The sequence below is a fragment of the Manihot esculenta genome, chromosome 3, assembly GCF_001659605.2.
Source record: "Manihot esculenta cultivar AM560-2 chromosome 3, M.esculenta_v8, whole genome shotgun sequence".
Lineage (NCBI taxonomy): Eukaryota > Viridiplantae > Streptophyta > Magnoliopsida > Malpighiales > Euphorbiaceae > Manihot > Manihot esculenta.
Window position 1 is genome coordinate 20567361 of NC_035163.2, and position 20035 is coordinate 20587395.

General features: G+C 39.3%; 2 protein-coding genes across 3 annotated transcripts; both read left to right on the forward strand.

The window, feature by feature from the left end:
* Nucleotides 1–781: 781 nt before the first annotated feature.
* On the forward strand, nt 782–3194 carry LOC110610736 (peptide methionine sulfoxide reductase B1, chloroplastic). 2 transcript variants are annotated; one of them, XM_021750794.2, is made up of 5 exons: nt 782–1084; nt 1933–2044; nt 2550–2615; nt 2722–2919; nt 3028–3194. In XM_021750794.2, the coding sequence occupies exons 1-5, from the start codon at nt 898–900 to the stop codon at nt 3053–3055; spliced, it is 591 nt and encodes a 196-aa protein (XP_021606486.1). In that variant the 5' UTR covers nt 782–897; the 3' UTR covers nt 3056–3194. The 2 variants fall into 2 exon arrangements, with proteins under 2 accessions (XP_021606486.1, XP_043811240.1); XM_043955305.1 differs by having other exon boundaries at nt 844–1084; nt 1939–2044.
* A 2798-nt stretch (nt 3195–5992) lies between these two features.
* On the forward strand, nt 5993–7486 carry LOC110610322 (probable glutathione S-transferase parC). Its single transcript, XM_021750189.2, has 2 exons — nt 5993–6384; nt 6895–7486. Exons 1-2 carry the CDS (start codon nt 6070–6072, stop codon nt 7237–7239), a joined length of 660 nt encoding a protein of 219 aa, XP_021605881.1. The 5' UTR covers nt 5993–6069; the 3' UTR covers nt 7240–7486.
* Nucleotides 7487–20035: the final 12549 nt, after the last annotated feature.

A 20035-nucleotide genomic window follows, 5' to 3' on the forward strand; every position in this document is an offset into this window, starting at 1 on the left:
TGCCCAATGGGCCTGGTGAATATGTTTGCCTTTCTAGCAGTTTCTCTATCATTTTTCATTATGTGGGAGCTAAGAGTTTGCATCTTCTCAACTTTTTAGACCAAGCAAATATGCTAACATACCTTCTAAATCTCACAACTTTAGAATGTTCATCCTTGCAGCCAACGGTATAGGCAGTGCCTCCATTTGGCGTTTCGGAAACCTTCATGTTTTTGCACATCAGGGTAGTTTGTTGCATGGAATTGCTGCTCAATGTACTTGATGACACATAAGCAATTTTTTTTGCTCAAACATCAGACGATTAGTTCTTTGAGAATAGACGGTGTATACTTATTCTTCTTCGTATGAAATAGTTGTGAAATAGTTGTGAAATATCTTTTCATAAGTAACGGTATACTTTTTAAACAGTTCATTAGCGATGAAAAATTAACTTATTTAATATTTAGTTGACTAATCAGATCATATCATTTTTTATTTATTTAATAAAATAACATATTTAATGTTAAGTGGCACAATGATAAAATAATTTTAATTAATTACACTACACTGATGGTTTTTTAATATTATTTGAATAGTAAATCTCGAGCTTCATTTTTTTCCATTAATACTAAAAATTAATTAATTAATTAATCTTTCTCAAATTAAAAAATTTAAATAATAAATAATGGAAATGATTAAATAGTAATTAAGGCTGCAAAAATTTCCTCATTTTGTGGCCTAGGATTTTGTACGTGCTAAAAGTAGAGCCTCTCTTTTGCCTTTTGTCCAACATGATTAATCCAATGGTTGACGATTTAATGAGCACCACGCCACATGCGGATTAGCACCATTAGATCTCCTCCCTAGAGGATATGCTATTAAGAAATCGGGAGCTGTGTTTAATTCTGTCTGTCAGTAATGGCACTTAGTCATAGCTTAAACTTGTCAACAACGTTAATTGCTTCGAAATCCCAATTCAAAAGTGCTGTAAATTCGAAGCTGCTGGTCTTACCTTCTTCTGCTTTTGGAGTACGCAAAAGGGTCTCTTCTTCTGTTCGTGCTATGGGTTCCTCTGCTTCTTCGCAGAGACCAGACAACATTCAAGGTGCCTCTCTCTCTCTCTCTCTCTCGCTCTTTGTTTTCATCTGGGTTATGTTTTTGTCTAGAAATTCTGTTTTTTAATTAATTGGCCTTTACATTTAACGAAATTCTAGTTCTTTTTGTTTTGAGTTTTACATGGTTATCATATTTGCTTCACCTTCATGTACTGTTTGGCTGTTTTCTCTTGATGATGATCCAATTAGACGCAAATTTGTTGTATATTTCGATGCTTATTTCTGTTTCAATTGTTGACTACGACTGTTAAGTCTTTATTCCGTGGGTTTGGCATCAATTATTGGCAGGGGTGTTGTAAAATTATGGAATGAATTTTCTGGTATCGTGTGTGAATTTGTCTAGAAAGGAAGGTAATGGGAGGTATTAATCACCCATATTTTCATTAACTTGAAAACACATGCCTTACAAAAACTCTCTTCCAAACTTAATTAAAAAGAGCTAAGATAGGAACCTAGCATTTTCTGGAGAGCTTAACTGCTATTTCTTTAGCAAATTGTTAAATGGAAATTAGATTAACTGCCTAAAACTTTTCTAGATTTCCTTGCAGCTAATATAGGCAGATGATGGTAAGTCAATTTCCTGGCATAGGGAAAGAGAATCAGTTGCCTACGATATGTTTTGATTTATCATTCTTGAACTTCTTGATAACACAGTAGATGACGAAAGACTCACTTCTCTAATTTTATTATCATAAAAGTCAGAATGCATTTTAGACATTGATAAGCTATTGGTGATACTAGATGCAATTTCTTTATCTACCTGTGTGATTGGTTATGTTTAGAATCACTGAAGACTTTACCCATTTAACCATCAAAATATATTTGCTTTCTTTTGTAGAGGCAGCTAAGGTTGACTATGCTACTGTAAGTGATGATGAATGGAAGAAGAAGCTTACTCCTGAACAATTTTACATCACTCGTCAAAAGGGAACTGAAAGGGCTTTTACTGGGTACGATCTATAAGATGTTTTGTAGTTGAATATGATAAGTTTTTACTGAATGATAATTTAGGAGCTTTGAAGTCCTTCTCCAATAATTTAGACATTTCTTGCTTTGATCAGGATGTGAAGTTCAAACAATTTTGAAAAAAACAAAAATATTCCATTTTTCATCCTAGAATTTATAAACATCTGAAGTCTGTTTCATCACAAACATGAAGACCAGTTCTCTGTTAACTATGTTATGCTTGTCTTTGAGTTTGTCTATAAAGAAAAGAACTTCATCGTGTTCGTAATGCAGAAAAATGAAGTTATACTAGACATGGCAGTCAAAGTCTACAAGATAGTGAGATGTATGGGAATTACAGTGTAATTATCATATTCTAACCATTAAGAGTCTGCTCAATTTTCACTCATAGCCATTACTTACAGAACCACTGATATGCTCCGAACTTTCGTTCCAAAGCCGCCCAATAGATTTTATATTATTATAATTTTTTGTCCTTTTAATTTTCAGGGAATACTGGAACACCAAAACCCCTGGAACTTACCACTGCATTTGTTGTGATGCACCTCTATTTGAGTACGTATTCACATCTATGTTCCTTTTTCTTTGGAGGGGAAATGCTTGCTTCAATGCTCAGCTGAAGTGACTTTTTATAGCATGACTTATATGTTGTGCAATGCAGGTCATCGACTAAATTTGACAGCGGAACAGGGTGGCCATCTTACTATCAGCCTATAGGAAGCAATGTGAAATCAAAGTTAGACATGTCCATTATACTCATGCCTCGTCAAGAAGTTCTTTGTGCTGTTTGTGATGCTCATTTAGGCCATGTCTTTGATGATGGCCCTCCACCCACCGGAAAACGCTATTGCATCAACAGGTAAATTTTTTTTTTTCTTTCTGCTATATATGGCTTTTTTTTCCCCTTAATTCCAAACTCGTAGCTCCCAATGAATTTTCTTTTAAATGAGGATCACTATGTTTGCAGTGCTTCCTTGAAGCTGAAACCCAAGTGAGAATCCTATGAACCAAGATAATGTATGTCAAAAGTTGAGCTAAACGCTTGCTTGAATACGTTGTATTGTTAATATATATGTTGTAGACTTTTAGCTTTCATCACGGCTTGAATGAGAGACTTCATAAATTTTAAGACAACTTCAATATTAACGAGCTGAAAACTCATGCATATAAATATTGTAAACATACTTCTTGCTTGATGGTTCCTTAAAGAATGCTAGTTGAAATAAGCATCTAGGCCAAATCCACTTGAAACTAAATCAAACATGCAAATGTTGAAAAACATGAGGCAAAGGTTGAGCAATTTATTTTTATTAAAAATATTTTCTATATTTTTTATAAAAAATATTTTTCAAATACACAATATTTCTTCCCTCTTTCATTTCTTTTTTTATGTATTTACTCACAACTTATTATTATTTGTTATTTTATTCTAATAATTTAATTAATATTTTAATATTTTATTTTTGAATTACACTACAAAGTTTATTAATAATAAAAATGTTAATTAGATACGATTTTATTTTAAATATTAATTAATAGTTTTTAGATATTAATTTAGATAATTTTATATATGAAATTTTAGCATTTAAGTAATTATATTGTGTATATTATTTATTAATTTATTTTAAATATATAATACTTTCATATTTAAAATAACAATATAAAATTTTATTAAAGTAAATTATTTATCAATTATCATTTTATTTTAAGGGTTAATGAATAAATTTTTTAAATAGTTATTTACATAATTTTATATATATTTAGATAATTATTATTCTATTTTTGTGGAATAAGATTTTAATATTTAAAATTTAAAAATATTTATATAATAATAAAATATAAAAAAATAAAATAAAACCTATATATATTATATATATATCTTTGACTTTAAAAAAATACAATAAATGAGGATTATTAGAAATGTGATGCTACTTTTAATTTTCTTTTTGTTAATTAATGTATAAGGAGTATTGGTTTAAGAAAAAAAAATATTTTATTTTCAATCTTTTTGCTCTTTTGTTATGGATAGTTATAGTAATTACCGAAAAATACCCATTGCGGACAAAAGCAAGCAACCAAATAGAGGGAGATAAAATGTAAAACAATAGGAACCCAACCCTAAAACAGCGAATGAGCTTGCTCATACCAAAATAATTGTATGGCCAACTAATTTAACAAATCAGCTTGCTCATCACAAAATAATTTAATTTATGTGTTAAATGATGTAATAATTTTTTATTATGACGTGGCTTTGCATTGCCACATTACAATTCACACGCTTACTAAAATCAAATACAATTTTGGATAAAATTTTAGGTTAATTCAAAAAATACTCATAAAAAAAATTAAAGTTTTGGATTAATTCGTAAATACATGCAAAGTTATAGATTTTTCAGACTAATTGACTTTGATAAAATAATACCTTTGATTTCACTTTTATATAATATCATAAATTATTAATAAAACTTAAAATATGAAAAAAAATAAAATTTTATGATTTAAAATATATAATATTTCATTTTATTTAGAATAATATTAATAAAAATAAAATTTTTTAAATATAAAAAAATGTACACATAATTTATAATATTAAATATAAATACTCAATAAAATATTTTAATATATGTTATTTACCTGTGATATTTTATATAATACAAATTTATTTGTAATAAATATTTATAATCTATTTAATATTATATATAATAGATATAAGATATATTTAATTTCAATATAAAATTTAAATTAAAGAATTATATATATTTTATTAATAATATAAAAATTTAAAAATTATATTGTAATTTTTTATTAATTCTTTAAAATTTAATTTAGTTTCCTTAATTATAATTATAAAAAATTTACTTTACTATTCAAAATTTAAATTATTAAATATAAATATAAATTATCATAAATATTTAAATTTATTTATTCAAAACCTCTTAATTTAAATATATTCATTAAAATTTTATTTAATTAATAAAATAATATTTTAATTTTATATTTTTAATTAAAATTAATTTGTATATTTTATAAATTAATCTTTAAATATTATAATTACTGATAAATTATTATATTAACAAATTAATCTCTATTTATTAAATTTTAATATTTTATATGTAAAAATAATAAAATAAAAATCAAATAAAAATATCTATTTTTTGTTCTAATTAAATAAAAAGTTAATTTATTGAAAAAAATTGGATAGTAAAAAATTATTTATACTTAAAAATAGATGCATATTGTGTTTATTTTTTTTATTTTATTAATTTATTGCTATAATATAGGATATTATTTTGTAAAATATATAAGTATTTATTTGTAAGTAATTATAATATTTAGAGATTTTTATAAGAATATAAGAATAAATTATAAACTATTTTGTTATAAAATAAATTAAATTTAAAAATATATAAACTAAGTTATATATTTTTTAAAAATTTATGAATTAAAATTATTATTTTTAGTTAATTTTAAAGTAAAAAAAAGACACCAAATTATGTGATGATTTTTTTATAATTATCCAAAAATAATAATATAAAATTATAAAATTCGCTAATGAAATTATACAAAATAACTCAATTAATAAATATGAAGCAAATTCATCCTTAAGCTATTCTCCTGTAATAATAATAGCGCCCGAAAATTATCAATTGAAAAACCAATTAAATTTACATTTTCTTCTGTTTGCTAAAATAACTTATATTAAAAAAATATTTTTAAAAAATTTATTTTTTTTGAAAATATTTTTTAACAAGTTAATTTATTTTATATATAAATGATTGGGGAACACCCTCTGCTGCTACTGGAAGGACCCAGATCACTCAATAATAAAATAATATATAAATTTTTCCTTGTGCTGTAATTTTTTGACTCTCTCGAATCTTCAATAAAATAAAATAAGTACGACAAAATCTGCTATATAATGACACTCGATCTCCGTTAGCATCACATCATCCATTTGCTCCGCAAGCAGAGTGCCCTTGCAGTGATACTGTGGCCAAGCCAAGCTAAAATGGCTGAAGAGGTGATTCTTTTGGATTTCTGGCCAAGCCCTTTTGGGATGAGAATCAGAATAGCCTTGGCTGAGAAGGGTGTCAAGTATGAGTACAGGGAAGAGGACTTGCCCAACAAGAGCCCTCTTCTCCTGCAGATGAACCCAGTTCACAAGAATGTTCCTGTTCTCATCCACAACGGGAAACCCATTTGTGAGTCCCTTATTGGTGTTCAGTATGTTGATGAGGTCTGGAACGATAAGTCTCCTCTCTTGCCGGCCGATCCTTACCAGAGAGCCCAGGCTAGGTTCTGGGCTGATTTCGTTGATAAGAAGGTATATACGAACTTTGTCTTTTCTTTCTCTTGGGTTTTTCGTCGAACAAATAAATGGAAAAAGATAGTTGGGGAAAAGAAGAGATATTGACTGGGATTTTTCTTCTTAGTGGATATTTTCTTTTCCTGGCATGATCTTTGCTTATAGGATGAATCATTAAGCAAAAACTTGTTTCTTTTTTTTGATATACTTGTATGGATCGGTTTTGTTTGGGCAATTGGGCTTGCCCCTTTTCATTTCAGCCTTCCAAATTACTATATTTTGGTATGTTTTGTTTGGTTGAGGAATGGCAACTTTGCAGGTTTCCACGTTTCTGTTCCTGACAAGCTTGTTTTTTCTGGGCTTGAGAGGGAAAAAAATTAGTCACATATCTTCGAAAATATAATAAATGAAGTATACATATATAGTCATCAATCATCTTTAATTTGTAGTTGAAAATTAATTTATATGATTTTGAAGGGTTTCTTTATCAAAGAAGATAGTTAATTAACTGATGATCTGCACTTGCAGATATATGATATTGGGAGGAAGACATGGGCTACAAAGGGAGAAGAGCAGGAGGCAGCCAAGAAAGAATTCATTGGGGTCCTGAAGTTGTTGGAAGGTGAGCTTGGAAACAAGCCTTATTTTGGTGGTGAGAGCATGGGATTTGTGGATGTTGCACTGATACCATTTTACTCCTGGTTTTATGCCTATGAGACCTGTGGCAACTTCAGCATTGAGGCTGAGTGTCCTGTGCTAATGGCTTGGGCTAAGAGATGCCTGCAGAAAGAGTCTGTATCCAAGTCTCTTCCTGACCAACAGAAGGTCTATGAATTTATCCTTACGCTCAAAAAGAGATATGGGATTGAGTAGAAGAAGAGAGATGATATCTTATATTTCTTGTTCTTATGTTGGGTATGCTTTGTGTTTTAAATAATTGGTAAGGGTACTTAGCTGTGCCTTTGCTTTGATTTTAGGGTGGAAGGAACTTAATTGCTTGTGATGGTGAGAGGTCATGACTTAGCTGTGGCTGCTCCATACAACTGTACTTTGTTCTCTCTTCGTTAATATTTATGTATGTATTGGGGGAGGATGCATTTTTGTTCTCTCTTTCTACTAAGTTTTTTTTATTTTTTTAATGCAACATAAAAAGCGCATTAAAAAGTCCTTTGGCTATAGCGCTGAAAATATAAATAAAAAAGATTTGCACTATGAGATAGAAGTCGAACCCAAAAGATTAACTTAAGCACCTAGATAGCCATGAATGATCCTGCCAACGGATACTGCTAAACATCAACCTCACCGGAGATTATGAACAGACCGTTGAACCCCAAGATGCCCGCTCGGTACTCAACAATTACCGTAAAGCTAACCAATCTCCAGCATAATTTAGGAATTATTTCAAAGCGAAGTTCAGACAATTAGAATGGCCGAATTCACTATATATTTCAATATTAACGTCTGGATCCATGACCGACACAAGCCAACTTTTAAAGGGATATGCTTTTGTAATTCGAGGTTAAGGAAGACAATAATTGGTGTGTTTTTTTTTTTAGAAAAGAAAAATTAAATTTCAGCCATGTAAAGCGTTTATCGACGTGTCTAGAATTCCTCGCTGTCCTCCGTTTGTTGGCTGTCGACAACGGTGGATGTGGATGTGGTATATTGGCTCTAAAAGATTTTATTGATTAAATAAATTTATAAAATTAAATAAATTCTGATTTAATATAATATTATTTTTTAATAATAAAATATTATTTTATAATTTAAAATATTTTAATTAATATAAAAATTAAAAAAATAAATAATTTTTTATATTTAAAAAAATAAAATTTTATTATATCAAAACTTATTTTACCTTAAAAAGTAAAATTTAAAAGTTTATTTGATAATATCACTTTTCTTAAAACTTACAAGCTCTATTATTCAATAGGCACTTAAATTGATTTGGAAATATGTTTATTTAATAAAAATTATTTAATTTTTGAAAATCATTATTTAAAACTAAAATTTGTTTACTAACTAACAGACGTAGAATATAATAAAACTAAAATATAGATTAAAAAAATAATTACTTAATAATTATTTATGCTATTAATCTAAATTTAACTTCAATTTTAATTTTAATTTTTATTGATTTCATTGTTAATTTTACTTTAATTTTTTAATAGAAACATTAAGACGTGATGATCTGAGATCCAATTGAATAGGATTTTACAAGGGTTTTGTATTACTGAATAAGGCTTGAATTTCCTGAGGAGGGGACTCCTCTTTTATACATTGTCTTGCTTGCCGATGGCGTGTGAAGGTCTCTCTAGGATTGGGCCACGCGTCTCTGCCATGCGGATTCGGAGGTACTAGGGTATCAGCCGCCTGCTCCATGCGTAACGGCCTCTGATTCTGCTCGTGCGTACGTTCGAGCGGATCTGTCAGGCTGTCTGGTGAATATTATTCTGGATCCTGGGCTGGGCTGAGAGTTGGGCCGGATGTTAAGCCTGAGTGGAGAGGGTCTGCTTCGTGCGGGCCGGGCCGACTTGAGTGAGGAAGATGGGCCGAGCCCGGCCTTGAAGGTTGGATGAGCCAGGCTTGTTATGTACATCAGGTATGCGGGCCCCTACGTCGTGGGCCTTGGGCTGTGGTCAAGCCCCTGGTCTGGGGTGAAGGAATCCAGCGGTCATCAATTGCCCCTTCACCTTCTCGGCCGTTATTGCTCCAACTGCCGAGGGGGTGAATATCAAGAACTATTATGATCGCGTCTGTTCGGGTTCAGGTGCCTTAATAACATCCTTTCATCTTTCAGTCGTTGCGCAGTTTCTGAATTCTATCTGCGCTTTCCTCTTTCTGTCTTTTCTCTATTTTTCTTGTCCTCTGCCGCCTTTACTTTCTTGTCATCATTATCTGGACATCTCCTTTCTTTCCTTTTCTGTAAATATCTTTTAGAAATCTGACACCATTAGCTTAGAGTCTAGTGTAGTTCTGCTCCGTGCTAAGTCCTCAGGCTCCGAGTATATATCAGCGCCAGCTTTTCTTCATTCTTGAGCCTTCTGTTGAAGCGAGAAATTCTTGTTTTATCTGTGGCAGGTCTATCCGACGCCTTCTTCAAACAGGTTGTCTTGTGCCCCAGAGGTTTGCCTTGATTGTGCTCTTATCATCTTAAGGGAGAACTGTTTCTGACTTGTCCCTGTTTTGAAACTTTTTGCAGCTCCTGAGATAAATATGGGTCAGTTCAAAATTCTTGGAAATTTGATGTTACCTCTAAGGCGTCTGGAGGGTGCATTGAAGATCTTTCGGGTATGGCAGGCGAAGGGCGGGACCATTCAGCAAGCTGCTGAAACTGCTTTACCCAGGTCGTCTGGTCGGCCTCCTCCTCTGCTTGTTGTCCGGGCTCCAGAGAAGTTCTGGACTGTTAAGGGGTTCGCTCTAACTTCGCCTTTTTCCGCAGAGAAACAGGGAATTTCCTCGATGCCCCTGTTGTCCTTTTTTGATATAAATGGGAGTGGCGCCGGCGCTCAGCTTGTTGTTCTTTTTGGTGTGAAGTACCAGTATTATTATTCCCTTTGGTGTGAAGTACCAGTATTACGTGAGACTGGGATCTGCTGCACTCAGTCAGGTCTCCAGCGATTTCTTCGAATGTGTACTTCGCGATCTCTTCGGGGCCATAGCCTCGAAGACTTATGTTTTTCATGTGTGATGCGCGGCCGGTATACCATATCTGAGCTTGTTCGAATGTACCGTGCATCACATTTGGATAACCGGACGTTCGCCCAGGGGAACAGTGAGAAATGCTTATGGGAATCAACTTGTTCAGTTCCCCTGTAATAGCGAGACAGATCTTGGCCTTTTCTGAAAAACTCTCATTCCGAGCTACGAGAAGTCCTCCGAGCTGAAGACTAGAATAGTAGGGTAGGTGATAGTCGTAGATGAGGAAGTATCTGGATATGTAAATTCTTTAAGGATAGTCTTTCATCCCGTAGTGTAGGCCTTTGTAACGTGCTGTAATGTGCTTTTCTTTTAATGAAGCTCTTGTTCTGCTCTCATGCTTAAGCTGTTCTTCTTTTATCATGTGTGAAATACTTTAGATTGCTCGCCTTATCATTTTAACCAACTGAGCTCTGTCCTGCTTTTTCCCGAGCTAATCTAACCTATCTGCGAGCTCTGATGAGTTGAACTCCGGATCCACTTAGTCGACTGGGCTTCCAAGTTTTCGAACTGGACTGTCTGACCGACCTGTGAGCTCGGTCTTTACTTCGATGAATTGAGCTTTGAGTCTCCTTCATCCGATCGGGCTCTCAGGTCATGTTGTCCGAGCTGAATTGACCGACCTGAGAGTTTTGTCTTTGCTTAGTGAAATGAGCTCTGAGTTTCCTTTAGCTGGCCGAGCTCTCAAGTCATGCTGTCTGAGCTGGACTAATCCGACCTCTGAGCTCGGCTTTATATGAGTTGAACTCTAAGCTCTCAGCTTTGTATGACTCCGAGGTGCTTTTGGCGCCTTTTTCCGATCTCCCACGCTTTGTTTAGTAGCGGTAAATCAAATCTTATAATCTTTTTAAGTGATGCGCAAGTCTGATCTTTATCATGCTCCCATTTGCTTGTACTTTTGAGTCTTTTCATGACTTGCCTCTCTGTTTCCTCGGCATTTACCATAGGGATGGTAAAGTAGTAGGCTAAGTTGCTCTGACTGATGATTTGGGCCTGTATTATGTGAATGGCGAATGGGCTTTTAAATGATGGACTATCATCGTATACTTGGCCCTTGATAGATGTAGAGAAGCCCAGCGATCATCCTTTTGCCCCTTTACCGTCTGGCCGGTTATTTCCTAACCGTTCGAGAGGGTAAACTTCGAGAACAATTAATGATCGCGCCGCTCCAAGACAAAACTGTTCAGTATCAGCGCTTTGCCTCATAATAGCCTTTCTTTCTTTCTTTTCGAATTCCTTCTGTCTTTTGAAGAACTAGCTCTTGGTTGCTCTCTGTCTTCCTGCAATTCCTTCTACGTCTCTTTTTTCATCCCATCGTGTTCTCAGGTACGCTTCCTTGTTCTTCCATGGCAAGTTTAAAGCTTCCTGATGTTTTTGACCTTGAGTCGCATATTACCCCTTCCAACATAACTAATCACATTTCCCGGAGGCTTTTAGACACTCCGTTGTATCTTATTCGAGCACCTCTTCCGAATGAGAGGATAGTTCTTCCTTACCCTTGCCCACCTGGTTTAGTGGATCCCTAAGGGGTTCGTAGCATAGTGTTTTTCCTGAAGCAGAGAGAATTTGGTCTACCGGTTCCTTTTACCCCTTTCTTTGTTGAGGTGTTTGAATACTTTGGGGTAACTCCTCGAATGTTATCCCCAAATTCCATTTTGTTCATGTCCTGTTTCGAGTCTATCTGTCTGGGTTGGGGTTTCGCCCCTACGGCCTGTCTGTTTGTCACTTTTTTCCGCCTGGTTAGGGCGAAGCAAAACTTCTATTACTTTTCCCCCCGTAATGGGCTGTCTCTTCTTACGGGCTACAAGGATTCTATAAAGGGATGGGTAGAGAATTTCCTTGTGGCGAAGTTGAAATTAGGGTCCTGCCGATCATGGGATGTGGACCTAAGGTGGGGGGAGATCTTTCCGGGTTGCAACGATCTGCCCGAATTGAGTCTCATTGAGCAGGTCGGGCTGCTTCGACTGACTTCCGTTGAGAGGAAGTATGATGTCGAGAAGTGTATGTTTGCGTCCAACCTTAGGGATATCCGGGACACGGGTATAGTGCTTTGTCCGGCTATTCTGTTTCTTCTTTGCTCATGATATCAGGAAGTATGCTAATTCTTTATAACTTCTTGTTTCTTGCAGCTTCTGAGGTTAGAATGGAGGGCATCAAATTCCCCAAGAATTTTGACCTGTCTCGGGAGAACATGCATGCCATTTTTGACGCCTTTGGGGATGGGCGTTCTGTAACTGAGATTGCTGCAGAGCTGGCTCAGGCCGCTTCCTCCAAGAAGATCAGCCGACCTCCCGTCAAAGCCTCTTCTCGAACTTCCAAGCCGAGCTCTCGCAGCACCAAATCAGCTCGGTCATCTAGCCATGGTGGGTCGAGCTCGACCTCGACGCCTGCTGAAGGGTTTAGATCCGTTCCAGCCTCCTTAGAGGTCGTGAGGGAAGCTTCCCTAGCTGTTGTGGAGCAGACTCCAGCTACTGAACAAGTGGGGCAGGGTGCCGTTCATTCTACTGAGGAGGTGTTAGGGGGGAAATTTAAGTCCCCTGTTGAAGATAAGGAGATCTCTAGGACAGGGATGGAGATCGTCCTCCTGGAGGATCAAAGCCCGGAGGTTTCTGGTGAAGGTGCCCCTGCCCCTGTGAGGACTGAGCCTGAGGGATCTGAGGGTGTCCCCTCAAAGACTGGGGGCAAGCGTCCGACCCCTTCTGGAACGCCTGTCCCATCTCCTGCTCGGAAAAAATCCCGGACTGCTGTGGGTCCTTCCCCACCTCTTCCTCCCATTGGGAAAGGGAAGGGTGTTTCTGCTGTTCCTTCGTCGTCCCCTACTGACAACATTCTGGACCTGTCAAGCATTTCCTCGGAGTCTCCGGCCTCCGCTGTTGCCGCACTTCTCCGGGAACGGATGTTCGGCGGGATAACAGAGGCTTCGGATCCTCGTCTTCTGGCCCTGACTGGTCACTTGGCCAGTTCTACCAAGGAGCAGGTGTCCTTCCAATCTCGCTCTCGTGAGGAGCTCGGATCCACGATTGGAGAAATGCTGCTGATGGTAAGTTATTTTTTCACCTTTCTTTAAGTTTGCGTTGTTTCTTTTCTTGACAATTGTTCTTCCGTACTAGGTGTTAGGCCTGGTTATGGAGGTGGATGCCCGTGATCTCTCTCTCCGGGAGTCCGTGGACCGCCGGATCGAGGAAGCGCGTCGTGATGAGAACCTGACTGCCACCAGCAACGCGAGGGGCCACCTGGCAGCCGCCCGGGAGCAGATCCAGTCTCTCCGAGTGGAGTTGCATTCTGCCCTGGAGGCCTCTAAAAGAGCTGAGGACAAAGCAGTTGAGGCGGCAGAGCATAGCAAATCCCTGGAGTCAGAGCTATCTCGTACTCGCAGAGTTCTCCAAGAGTCTGATGAGAGGGCAGCTGAAGTGGAAACTCGTTGTGTAGAGGTTGTAAAACAGCTGTCCTCTATGACGACGGCCCTTCAGGAGAGGGATGAGGCTGTAAGCCAAAGGGCTGAGGTCCAGCGCCAACATGAGGCCTTAAAGGCTGATTTTGAGGGGCTTCAAGCTCACCTGAGTGAGGTGAAGGCTCAGAAGGAAAGTGCCCTAGCCCGGGTGGAGGTCCTTGAGCAGGAATTGGGCACAAGTTCTGAACGTATCAAAGATCTGTCTTCATCGGCTGAAGAGTTCAACCTTCGCCAACAACAGTTGAAGAATGAAGTCAGGGCTTTGGAACGTAAATGTTTAGCCCTGCTTGAGGTGGTAAAGTATGCGGAAGGGAAGGCTCAGCTGAAGCGTGAACAGTATATAGCGGAGTATCAGGAGTCTGATGAGCTGAAGGTTAAAATTATCAGGCCTGTGAAGCTCATCTTCAGGACTACAAAGACTCTTCTGAGTTTAAGGAATTTGTGGCTGAGGCTTGTGAAGAACACCTTGATGAGTATAAAGCTTCTGGTGAGATGAAAAAGGCTATCCTTGATAAGGCCTACCGCATGTATGTAACTGGCTACAATCGCGGTTTAAGAGAAGCTAGGCAGGCTCCTGATATTCCTTTGGCCGAGCTTCGTAGGCGCGAAGTGGACTCAGATGGCGAGTCAGTGCTATACGGGGAGGATGATTTCCCTTTGCCCCGAGGAGATTCTCGGAGGAACATAGACCGGCCATCTGAGTCTTCGTCAGAGGAATCTGAGGTAGGGTCGGAGGAAGATGATCTTGATTCTGAGAAAGACGGCCTCCACCCTAGGTCAGAAGTGCTACTATTAATGTTGAGAGCTCTGGCCCAAGGGACACCGAGCTTCCTCCGGAGGTGACTGTAAATAGAGATAATGCAGGCGAGGGTGTTCTTACTAATGTAAGTCCTTTAAGGACTGTTTATCCTCCCACCTCGCCGGAGAGATAAATTGTAACAGTCATTAATGAAATATCAGTTTCCTCTTTTTTGTGTTTCATATTTCTTGAAATTTATCTTTCGTATTTGTGATGTAAACTACATATTTTTATTCATAAGTTCTGAATTAATCTTAAGTTGCGAACTCAGCTCTTAGCTGATAGTCTGAGAGATCAAATCTCGTACCTTTTTAATGGCAACTATCATGTCTGTTTTCTGCTTTTAGTCCTTCCCTCTTGGTTGTGACTTTGTATATAAACTGATTAAGGCTTTGATTATAGCCTTTCTATCCTCCTAAGGATTTCTTCATTTATGAGTCCTTTTGGAGAGAGCTCGGCCTTTTTCATTAGCCTTTATACCTTCAGCTTTTGAGGATATAAGTCTATCCGTGCTGGGAGCTCGGTCTTCAGCCTCGGTGAACATAGATCTATCCGAGCTGAGAGCGAGGCCTCTTGCTTTGTAGCTAAACTTTTATTGTTAGCATCTATTTTGAGATCGGCGCCTTTTTAGCTATTAGGCCTTGCGCCTTTTTAGTAGGTCGGAATCTGACTATCCGAGCTGGAAGTTCGGTTTCTTTCTTCGTACCTTGAGTTTTTGAGAAGATAAGTCTATCCGAGCTGAGTGCTCGGTCTCTTTTTTTTTTTTTTTTTTTTTTTTTTTTGGGAGGCTCTTAAGTCCTGTACCGACCTATTTTCAATTCTAGGAGATCTTACGGGATCCTGTTTTTCTTTGAATTTCCGGGACGACCTCGGGACCTCGCCGGTTATTTGTCTCCAGGAGATCTTACGGGATCCTGTTTTTCTTTGAATTTCCGGGACGACCTCGGGGCCTCGCCGGTTATTTGTCTCCAGGAGATCTTACGGGATCCTGTTTTTCTTTGAATTTCCGGGACGACCTCGGGGCCTCGCCGGTTGTTTTTGTCTCCAGGAGATCTTATGGGATCCTGTTTTTCTTTGAATTTCCGGGACGACCTCGGGGCCTCGCCGGTTGTTTTTGTCTCCAGGAGATCTTACGGGATCCTGTTTTTCTTTGAATTTCCGGGACGACCTCGGGGCCTCGCCGGTTATTTGTACAAAATTCAGGCTCATTGGCCTTACTGTTGCTTCGTCATCTCAGCTGGTTTTTGTGCCTAACTGAGGTCTTGTTTGCGAGGGATCTTTCTGAGCCCTTTTCTTTTCTTTATCATGAAAAATGTTTTTTCACAAAGATAATCACATTGTATAAACAATTTTCATTTATTCACATTTGTCAAAATACGATGTTTTTTCTTTACAAATATTTCAAGGAAAATACCTTTTTAAGTGCTGGATGTTCCAAGCATGGGGCTCGGAGTTTCCTTGCATATCTTCAATTCGGTATACCCCGGGTTTGACCACTTTTGTCACCTTGAATGGACCTTCCCAGGTCGGTGCTAGTTTGCCTGCAGCTGCTCTTTTTCCAGTAGCTTCTAGGTTTCTTAAAGTCAGGTCTCCCACCTTCAAGCTTCTTTCTCTGACCTTTTGATTGTAATATCTTGCTGCTCGTTGTTGATAAGCAGCAGTTCGGACTTGGGCTTCTTCCCTTACTTCTTCAAGAGCATCTAGGTTGCTCCTTAATTTGTCCCCATTAGCGTTCTCACTAACGAATTGAACTCGATGAGTGGGGATCTGCAATTCAATTGGGACTACAGCCTCTGTGCCGTAAGCAAGTGCAAACGGGGTTTCTTGAGTGGGCGCTCTGGGAGTGGTTCGGAGTGCCCATAGAGTGCTATTGAGCTCTTCTGCCCAATTCTCCTTTGCGCCATTCAGCCGTTTCTTTAATCCTTGAAGGATAGCTCTATTAGTGACTTCCGTTTGGCCATTAGTCTGAGGATGAGCCACGGAGGAGAACTTATGCCATATGCCCATGTTCGTCGTGAAGGCTCTGAAAGTGCTGCAGTCAAATTGTCTGCCGTTGTCTGAGATAAGTACTCTTGGTATGCCAAATCTACAGATGATATGTCCCCATATGAAATCTATCATCTTGCGAGCTGTGATTGTGGCTATTGCTTCTGCCTTTGGCCATTTCGAAAAATATTCCACAGCCACCACTACGAATTTCCTCTGCCCCGTAGTCTTGGGGAAAGGTCCCAGGATGTCAATTCCCCATTGTGAGAAAGGCCATGGACTGGATATGCTTGCTTGAGGAGTGGCAGGGGTCCTGATGGCATTAGCAAATCTCTGACATACGTCACACCTCCGGACAAACTCTTCTGCTTCTTTTTTAACAGTGGGCCAGTAGTATCCTTGCCTGAATATTTTGTTGGCTAATGTCCCTGCTCCCTCGTGAGCTCCACATAGGCCTCTATGTATTTCCTCCATTACCTTTGCAGCTTCTTCCGGACTCACACACCGGAGCCATGGGCTGGATTTCCCTTTTCTGTATAAAGTTCCCCTTATTACTTGGTAATTGGCAGCTCGAGCTGCTATCTTTTTGGCTTCAACTTTATCTTCGGGGAGTTCGCCCTTTTCCAAGTATCTCAAGTATGGAGTCATCCAAGTTGGGCTCTGCTCCACTTGCAGTACCGTATATATTTTTTTGAAAGCAGGTGTGCTGACATGCTGTATGTAGACTTCATCAGGGAGCTGCTCTAACTCTTCTTTGGTCAGCCGACTAAGCAGGTTTGCCTCCTCATTTTCATCTCGAGGTATCCTCTGAAATCTCGTAAATACTCCTCGGCGCGTGAGGTCGGCTTCCACAGCTTTTACTTTATCAAGATAACTCTGCATGATGGGATCTCTGGCCTGATATATTCCCGTCACCTGGTTGATCACCAGCTGAGAGTCACTATTTACTTCGAGGTCGGTTACCCCTATTTCCAAAGCTACCAACATTCCGTTCACCAAGGCTTCATATTCGGCCACATTATTAGAAGCTTTGAATTCTAGCCGTAAGGCATAACATACTTTGAAGCCCTCCGGCCCCTTAAGTATTATCCCAGCGCCACTGCCCTCAGAGCCTGATGCTCCGTCTACATATAGCTTCCAGCTGGACTCTTGGGAAAGCTCTCCCTCTCCTTCTTTGCTTGGTATCTCCGAGGATGATCCTTCCTTCTCCTTGTTGAATGAGCATTCTGCTATGAAGTCAGCCAGCGCTTGAGATTTTATAGCTGTCCGAGGTCGGTACTCCAGACAGTAAGGGCTGATTTCCACGGACCATGCTAACATCCGTCCTGAAGTTTCCGGCCTACGTAGGATCTTCTTTAACGATTGGTCCGTCATCACAACTCCTTGGTGGCCTTCCAGATAAACTTTGAATTTCCGGACTGCTAACAACAAGGCATACGCCAATTTTTCAATGTTCGAGTATCTGACCTCAGTGTCTCTGAGTACCTTGCTGACGTAGAAAACAGGTTTCTGCTCCCCTTCTTCCACTCTTACTAGTACTGCGCTGACTGCTTGCTCTGAGGCTGCCAAGTATACCAAGAGTTCTTCCCTTTTTACGGGGCTGCTGAGCACGTGAGGTGAGCTGAGGTATTCCTTAAGCTCTGTGAAGGCTTTTTGGCAGTCTTCTGTCCATTCAAAATTCGGGACCTTTCTCAATTTTTTGAAGAATGGCAAACACTTTTCTGCCGACCTTGACATAAATCGATGAAGCGCCACTACTCTCCCGGTTAATCTCTGGACGTCCCTTACACAGGTCGGCTCTGGCATATTCAATATGGCTTCCACTTTCTCCGGATTGGGCTCAATGCCTTTTCCACTCACCATGTACCCCAAGAATTTTCCTCCCCTGATGAAGAAAGCGCACTTTGCTGGATTCAGCTTCATCCTGTATTGATCTAACACCCCAAATATCTCCCTTAAATCCGTTATATGTTGTTGAAAAGTTGAACTTTTAACCACCATGTCATCCACATACACTTCTACATTCCTGCCGATCTGATTTTTAAAGATTTTATTCATTAATCGTTGGTAAGTTGCCCCGGCGTTTCTTAATCCGAAGGGCATAGCTCTGTAGCAGTAAGTCCCGTCTTCAGTTATAAATGAGGTCTTCTCTTCATCCGTTTTTTCCATTGGGATTTGGTGGTAACCAGACATAGCATCCAAAGAAGACATATAATCAAAACCAGCCGTTGAGTCGACCATCTTATTAATATCGGGGAGGGGGTAACAATCTTTAGGGCAGGCCTTATTCAGGTCGGTAAAATCTATACACATCCTGTATTTGCCATTGGCTTTTTTGACTAACACAGGATTCGCCAACCACTGTGGGTACATAACCTCCCTAATAAAGCCTGCCTCTTCTAGCTTCTGCACCTCTTCCTGGGTAGCCTGCTGCTTTTCTCTTCCCACTACTCTCTTCTTTTGCTTTACTGGTCTGGCCTCGGGGAGGACATTCAATTGGTGTGTCATCACTTTGGGGTCAATTCCCGGCATGTCTGAGGGCTTCCATGCGAAGGTCGGTGAGTGACTTCGGATCAGGGCCATGGCTTCACCTTTTTGTTATTTGGTGAGGCCGGCATTGAGACTGAAGACCTTACTCGTTTCTTCTTCTGATAGGGAGAAAGTCTCCAGCTCTCCAACGGGCTCTGTCCGGGCTTCCTTTGTCTCATCCCTGACCTCCAAAACTTCCAAATCAAGCGCTTCTCCGGTTGAGTTCGGTTCCGTCACTGTGGCCAAGTATACTGCCCTTGCTTCCTCCTGGCTTCCCCGGACCATTCCCACTCCTCCTTCCGTTGGGAACTTGAGTGCCAGATACCTGATGCTAGTGACAGCTTCGAAACTGAACAATGCCGGCCTCCCCAAAATCGCATTGTAGCTCAGTGGGAGTTTGACCACCAAGAACACCTCATAATGGGTGCGAGCTTTGGGTGCTTCTCCCAAGGTAAGGGCCAGCTTCACCTTCCCTTCTACAAGTACCGGTGCTCCTCCGATCCCTTTGATGGGTGACTGGTCCCGAACCAGCTGTTCCTCTGGTATTCCCATCTGCTGGAAAACCCGATATGGCAATAAGTTGACCTTACTCCCATCATCCACCAGAACCTTCTTCACCCGAAAATTATGAATGACTGCTTCAATGACAAGCGCGTCATCATGGGGCATCTGAATGCCCTGTGCATCCTCCGAAGAGAAAGCGATGGTCATGGGAGAGTGTTCAACAATCTGCATCACCTCGCCATTGCTGGTCTCCCTTTCCCGGTTTCTCTTCTTTCCTCGATGGTTCATCCGTCCTCCAGTTCCTCCAACAATCATATTAATGGTCCCACTGGACCCATCATTCACTGGTCCAGCTCCAGTTCTCCTGGGCATCTGGGCTGCCGGACCGGGTTGAGGCCTCTGCCCCTCCGGTTTCTTCACAAAATTTTTGAGATGCCCCCTTTTTATCAATCTTTCAATCTCCGCGATTAACTGAAAACAGTTATTTGTATCGTGGCCATGCGTTCGGTGGTACTGACAATACTTGTCAGGATTCCTCTGATCTGCTTCTGACTTCAAAGGTTTGGGCCACTGGAGAAACTCCTTATCCTGGACAGCCATGAGCACCTCGGCTCTGGACGCATTTAATGGGGTCGGCTTCTCCGGGACCCAAGGAGGGAGCACTCGTGGTTCATGAGCCCTGGGAGGAGGGGGAGGCCTTT